Genomic DNA, 7,703 nt, shown 5'->3' on the forward strand with positions numbered 1-7,703 from the left:
CAGTAAAGAAAGTAAAGGAAGACAAGAGTACAATACAGAAAGGAAAGATCTCCTTTCTCCCCTCACCAGAAACCCAATCTCGCAGCTTAAAAAAAATCACTGTCTCCATTGTGTCACACAATACAATTTAATACAAGGAAAGTATTGGTACATACTTAAGTTTCAGGGGCTCAGAGCACGAAGACACAATGGACACTGCAAAGAGACATTAATAAAGTGCTGTGCTGCATTCCATCTGCACAGGGCTCTCCTTTTATTCATGGTGTTTTTCGAGATGTCCTTCTTGGCCCCTCACTTTTTCTGCCTTGCTAGCGAGTCTGTCTATAGCCAGTGCTGTAGCCAGCCTTTCTCTTGCCGTCTTCACTTTCTTTTCTTGTTTCTTGATATCCTCCTCAGTCACCAGAAATTGTTTGCACATGAGCTGCGGGATACCCAGACCAGCTTCTGGAATCATCTTGGCCAAATCCGAAGAGCTGGCAAGGATGGGCATGGGGCTCGAGTTCGGGCCACCTACAAGAACACCTGGCAGATAGCCACCTGTGCACTGAGGTGCGAGTTTTTGCAAGGCTTTGGCAAGGTCCAAAGTGCTTAATGGTTCCCCTGTGCTGCTGCAGGCCTGGAGACCATGCAGTCTCTTTTGCCAGCACACCTGTTGGGGCTTGTCCAAGGTTCCCTCCCAGTGATGGCATCTGACCTCGTTGCCAGGATGGGCTGTGATTCTGGTAACTGGCGTCTTAAATACATAGCTGGACATCCTCAAAGGGATTGAGACACTTAAGCGAGACTTCAGTTTGGATTGGTTTCCACAATCATGTTGCTTCCTCTGTGAAGTCTTGACCATCATATTTATTTTCCTTTTGCTCTATAAAAATAAGTCATGATATTGGATTAAAATTATAAAGGAGGCCTGCCTTCTTAGGAGCATTCTATTTGGTATCTTGTACGTCCACCTTCCTTCTCTACCTTTGGGGATAGGTCTGACCTGTGTCCTGGGACATCATCAAATAGATTTGTGTCAGAACCAGAAAGTTCAAGGTTAAAACTCAGGATCTACTCCAGATCGTTTCTCCTCCATGGTTTTGTAAGATGCTCTCTGTTACGATTTATTCTCACTTGTGCTTGTCACTCTCAACCACACAATTCCTGGTCCTCCCTCTCTGGACACACGGTTGCTTAGTCTTTCTCTAAGTCTTCAGCCCCACCATCCTTCTGTGTTATGTGACTATTCATTTGGTCGCCCATGGACCTCTTTGTTTTCATAGCTCCTTCAGAGCTTAAACCAATAATGAAATTATCATCTGCCCCATTCTTAGCAACTCGCTCCTATATCCCAGACATTTACGTCAACTGAAATGGTCATGACCAAAAATAAATAATTCAGAAAACATATTCACCCACCATAAATTCCTCATTTTCAGTTTTCACTCAAACACTCATACAATAGTTACCTGTCCCTCAAGATCGGAAGTGATGCCAGATCACTGTATCTTCACCTTACTTTCTCCCCTATCCCTATCACTCCTGGATTCCATGGTCTATGATCTCAATAATTCCCTTGGAATAATCCAGAATTCTTTAACACTTGTCGTATCTGCCTTATAAAACTTCAAATCTGAAAGACCCTGTTCATCTGCTATGCTAGATACTGCTGGTCTTATGATAACTACTGAGAAGAGCACACATGTTTTGGTACCACTATAAATCCAAAATCACCTGCCTCCCCTGCGAAGCATCCATAATGTCTGGAAATTTTACTTTATTTTCATGTGTTGGCATTTTTATTCCCTGTTTTTTCACAAGGTTTGTTTCAAACATTCCCTACTTTTCTTTCTGCTTCATACCTATTCAAGATCCCCTAACTTGCCTGATATTTCGATAAGGCTCTTTCTATTCCTTCCCCTTTGTTGTGAGCTGCTGAGAAAAGGCCCTCTACATCATGTGCCTCTGGAGCCTCATCTTCAAGAACCTTCTCAGACTACCCCCACCCTTGTGTGTGCCCTCACCATTCTGTGGGTTTTGCCTTGGTAAGGTCACAATGACTCCTTTGTTACTAGGCCCAGTAGGAACTTTTCAATGTTCATATGACATGATCTTTAAGTGGAAAACTTTTAAGTATGTTTGCAGCAACTTATATACGGGACTCCTATTTCACAGCTGTGAGTCATTTACAATGTAAATATAGAGCAGGTACATCCGATAAAACTCAATTTACAAACCGAGGTTGTGTTGTGAGTGGAAAGTGCAAACTGGATTTCTTAAAGCACACAAAAATACAACTATCTCTATTAATTTCTACACTGATTGCATGCACAGATGAAAATATCTTGGCGATAATGTTTTAAAATATGCTATTAAGATTAGTTTCACGTGTTTATTTTTAGCTTTTTAAAGGTGACTGCTAAATAAAAATTTCAAGTCCGTAGTAAAGAGTGCTTAGCGGTCCTACTGACAGCACTTATTAAGTCATGTGTAAAAATAAAGCCCAGAGCAACATGTCTGGGAAAAATTTTCCCAAGGAGAGGGGTCTACCTTGACCCCACAGCAAGATGCAGAACACACACACACACACACACACACTCCGAAGCAGACATCGGCCCCAGAATACCACCACTATTTCTCAAATGCCATGAGGTTTCCCTCCCACACAGTCCAAACTGGACTTGATCTCAAGAGAGACGTTGGAAGTTTACATAATTTACCAATTAGGAAGAGCCAAACCAGAGACTTAGCGTCAAGACTTTTTGTGACTTGTCCATCCTTGGCTTCTCTTGTAAATTCAATAGGTTTGGAAATATTTTTCAGGGAGGGTCATTTTTAAAAACACACAGTAAATGTAATAATAATTACTCTAGCCAATACTTGAAAATAAGAGGCTAGAATGAGAATATCATTATATGAAATCACTACTGGGTTTGTGAGTCAGGGAACAGAGGAGATTGGATTGACTTGGGCTCATTAGGCTGATTCTGATTGCGTTTGTTGACACAGAGAAGAAAACTTATAGTGTGCACAGTTAGCAGGGTCCAAGAAGCCCCAGTAATTCCTGGGTAGAATCAGAGAAGAGGACACAGGACAGAACAGGTATCTTAGGGTGTGATTTTGCTTGGGAATATCAGTAGGATGCTGTGTGTGACATAGGAAATGCATTCATAAATGTTGCTCGTTCATTTACCCGTCGTTTGTTATTGAGTACTTTCTACATACATCAAGGCACTTGTTCCTGCCCTCTCGAGCTTACAGTCAGTGCCAGAAGAATTTATAAATGTTATGTATAATATACAGATATAGCACTTGAGATATGGTAGGTGTTCCAAGCATTTTTCAAACATTAACTCCTTTAATGGTCTCTATGATCTTACAAAGTAGGTACACGTGTTATTATGCCAGTGACAGATGGAGAAACTGAGACACAGATAAGGTAAGCCACTTGCCCAAGGTTGAAGATGTATTAAACGGTAGAGCTGGAACCCAGGCCTGTACTGAGAGGTATTCTGTGCCATGTCCCCTTCTTGTAATTCTCATCTCTGAGTTTATATATCAGACACACGGGCCACACGCCCACGGGCGTTGCAAATATTATCTTATATATCCCTGGTGATGTCAACAGGAAGTAGTTACCAGCATGAACCCCATCGTTGTTTGTTTGTTTTTTTTAAGTTTATTTATTTTTGAGAGAGAGACAGAGCGTGAGCAGGGGAGGGGCAGAGAGAGAGGGAGACACAGAATTGGAAGCAGGCCCCAGGCTCTGGGTAAGGCAGGAAATGAGGGGAGGGGGTACCTTCCTGGGCAGGAGCAGGCTGTTAGGTATAGGAAACCTGGCAATCCATCAGGTTCATACCCCAGGTCATGGCTGGCAGGATGGAAAGGTGAGTTCTCCGTACCAAGCACCTCTACCCACATGTTCATCCCAACTCTCAAGGTGCCATCTTGTTCCCTCCCTGGCTGGAAGGTCTATGCAGATGCTTCTCTGTGTTGGGTCTTGGGAGCAGAACTGGTGGGCCCCATTTCCTCCTGCGGTGGTGTTCACGCAGGACACTGAAACCTCCTTCCAGTAAAAGCTTTCAGGATTAAAATAGGTCCTAGTGGAAACAGGCATTCAGGTTTTATCTCCTAAATCTCTATCACATTTTTAGGCTTTTGAACAATAAACCACTCAGATACATTATATGTTTACTCATTCAGATCTTAGAAAACAAACTGTTTTACTTCTATCAAGAGATTTTCTCCTCTCCTTTTAAGAGTCCCTGTCTACAATTACCCTCGGCCATCAAGACTCACAGATAAGTGCTCTGTCTTGGATTAATGGCTATCCTCAAGGATTTTCCTACTAAATTTAGCCATGTTATCCATCTTTGAGTACATGGCAAGCATATCTTCTATTGCTTCGGTCACTCCTCTAGCCTGGAAATCTCATTTCCTAAGAACTTTTCAGCCCACCCTTCATATACTTTCCATGTTTTGTTTCATCTACTGACAGTATAAACATTCATATTCGGGTAAAATATCTAAGTTATGCACGCTTTATCCATAAACTATTTAGAAAAGTTTTTAAATTTAAATTTTAGCTTCAAAACTTTTTTCTGAATTCAGACATTAGCCACATTTTAAAAGACATAAATATATTCTCCTTAAACAATTTTAAATAATCATTTTACAATTTACTTGAATGCTAACTTTATCAAATACTAAACTTCCATATATACAAGGGATTGTTTCTGGAACCTCCATATCCCTCTTCAATTTGATGGGGTTTTTCCTCCCACAACAAACTTTAGAGAATCTTTTGGTGTATTATTTTTCCATATCCTCCTTTGTGGTTCATTCCCCCCACCCCCAGAAAAGTTCTTCTCTTTGAAATATTTTGCTTCCTTGTGAATTTGAGAACATCTCCACCATCTAAAAGTTATATTATGGTTCTGTTCTAACTTTACTACATTGAATCAAATATTTGGGGTGAAAATGAGCTCTTTACAATATTGTGACCATTGATAAATACAGTATATTTGTATTTAATCATTGATTTTATTTCCTTTTTAATATTTTATCATTTTTTAAATTATCCATGACATTTGTTTTAGAATGTATAGATGTTATTATTGTCATTATTACCTTATTTCTGATTGCTTTCAGTTTATTTTCCTGTTTAAAATTTCTTGAGGGGCGCCTGGGTGGCTAAGTCAGTTGCGCGACCGACTTTGGCTCAGGTCATGATCTCACAGTCCGTGAGTCCAAGCCCCGTGTCGGGCTCTGTGCTGACAGCTCAGAGCCTGGAGCCTGCTTCGGATTCTGCGCCTCCCTCTCGCTCTGCCCCTCCCCCGCTCACACTCTGTCTCTGTCTCAAAAATAAATAAAAACATTTTAAAAAATTAAAACAAAAAAATTTAAAAATGAAATTTCTTGAGGTGGGAGCCTAGATTATTGATTTCAGACATTTCCTCTTTCCTTTTTTTCCCCTAATGTTTATTCATTTTTGAGAAAGAGAGAGAGAGAGCACGAACAGGAGAGGGGCAGAGAGAGAGGAGGACAGAAGATCCGAAATGGGCTCTGCCCTGACAGCAGAGAGCCTGATGTAGGGCTCAAACCCAGGAACCATGGGACCATGACCTGAGCTGAAGTCAGATGCTCAACAGACTGAGCCTCCCAGATGTCCCACACCACATTTTCTTTATTCTTTCATCCAACAATGTACAATTAGGTTGTTTCCAACTTTGGCTATTGCAAAAACTGCTGCAGTGTGTTTTCTCAAATGTTTTCCTGGAACTTAGTGAGATTGAAAAAATCTTTTTCTTATATACATCAGCTAATGTAATGAATTACTTTCCTCAATTTCTAGAGTTTAAATATTTGCCACTTTATAGACAAATCTTGCCTAATTGTGATTTGTGTTGATATTAGTTCATTAATAATTTAAGAGTTTTTTCATCACATATTTTTCCATAACAGCTTTCTGTGTGTGTGTTCAGGAAGTTTGCGTATGATATGGGGATTCCCTAATTCTTGAATATGTAGTAGCGTTTTCTAGTAAACTTTTAGGATAGGAAGTATCTTCCTAGGTCTGAGGCAGAGAGCAGAAAAATAATGTGATTGCTCTACTTAACTATATTCAAAGAAAACTGTAGTTTTATTTAATCATTAAAAATCTTTTTTAATGTTTATCTTTGAGAGAGACAGAGTCAGGATGCAAATGGGTTAGGGGCAGAGAGAGAGGGAGACACAGAATCCGAAGCAGGCTCCGGGCTCTGAGCCATCAGCACAGAGCCCGACGCGGGGCTCTAACTCACGAGCCGCGAGATCATGACCTGAGCTGAAGTTGGATGCTCAACCGACTGAGTCACCCAGGCACCCCTTATTAAATCATTTTTTACATGCTCATTGTTTATTTGTTAGAATGGCACATATTATTTTATTAGTGAAAAGAGAATTCAATAAATAATTTTAAAATAAGACGATATCTATTGAGAACTTCTAAGAAATATGAAAATTTTAGCAATTTGCTACCATCAATTTCCTCATTTGTTAAATGGTGAAAGAGATAATAGCATCTTCCTTACAGATTTGCTGTGAAAATATTCAGGATCGATGTACCTAAAATGCTTATCAGGTACATTGGAAAGTAATGCTCTCTTCATTTTTCCACAAGGATAATTATAGCTTTTTTTTAATGCTTGAAGATTGAAGTTTTCTTTTTTTTTTTTTAATTTTTTAACGTTTATTTATTTTTGAGACAGGGAGAGACAGCATGAATGGGGGAGGGTCAGATAGAGAGGGAGACACAGACACTGAAACAGGCTCCAGGCTCTGAGCTGTCAGCACAGAGCCTGATGCGGGGCTTGAACTCACGGACCGCGAGATCATGACCTGAGCCAAAGTCGGATGCTTAACCAACTGAGCCACCCAGGCACCCCGAAGATTGAAGTTTTCAAAATACATTCTATTGTTGCAAAGTGAATCATTTTTATAAATTCTTCTTACAGTTTGATGACCACTTTGAAATACAAATTTAGGCTTCTGGCCTTGTGTGCATGTGTGTGTGTCTGGCTATACGCCTATATCTTAAATAATACTTAAAGCCTTGTAATGAAAAGCTACCCTCCTCATTCTTTTCTGACTCCCAGAAACAACTTCTTTAGTTTTCTGGTTGTACCTCTGTATTTCTAAATGAGCTCCTTATACAGTGGTTTCATTTTTCAGCTTTTGACTTTTTCTAATTACTTATCTGAAAAAAATAGCATGTAGTTCTCTTACATATCTTAGGACACAATTCCCCTTGTCCAATACAATTATTTAATGAATTAATACAAACCAAAATTCAACGTCTGTTGTTTTATCACATAAATGTTTAGCACTTTATGACATGTGAATCCTATCCATTGATACGCCATGTAGGATAATATGAAGACATTTCTTGTTTTTTCTTTTGACCTTAAATTTTTTTTAAGTTCATTCATTTTTGACAGAGTGCAAGCGGGGAAGGGGCAGAGAAAGAGGGAGACACAGAATCTGAAGCAGTCTCCAGGCTCTACGCTGTCAGCACAGAGCCCAACGCAGGACTCTAGAACCCACCATCCGTGAGATTGTGAGATCATGACCTGAGCTGAAGACAAACCCTTAACCGCCTGAGCCACCAAAACATCCCAATCTTTTGACGTTTTAAATGGTAAAATTCTGATTTCCTTTTCTTTTTTTCCTATCCATTCATCACT

The 7,703-nt window shown here is 39.9% G+C and overlaps 1 protein-coding gene across 1 annotated transcript; it reads right to left on the reverse strand.

Annotated features, from left to right (window-relative positions):
* Positions 1–108: 108 nt before the first annotated feature.
* Positions 109–1,952, reverse strand: LOC106979015 (methyl-CpG-binding domain protein 3-like 1). The gene is made up of 2 exons (XM_015076774.3): positions 1,449–1,952; positions 109–862 (listed from the first exon to the last, which is right to left on the reverse strand). Exon 2 carries the CDS (start codon positions 842–844, stop codon positions 254–256), a length of 591 nt encoding a protein of 196 aa, XP_014932260.1. The 5' UTR covers positions 845–862; positions 1,449–1,952; the 3' UTR covers positions 109–253.
* Between the last annotated feature and the right edge of the window lie 5,751 nt (positions 1,953–7,703).

Source organism: Acinonyx jubatus, chromosome A2 (assembly GCF_027475565.1).
Source record: "Acinonyx jubatus isolate Ajub_Pintada_27869175 chromosome A2, VMU_Ajub_asm_v1.0, whole genome shotgun sequence".
Lineage (NCBI taxonomy): Eukaryota > Metazoa > Chordata > Mammalia > Carnivora > Felidae > Acinonyx > Acinonyx jubatus.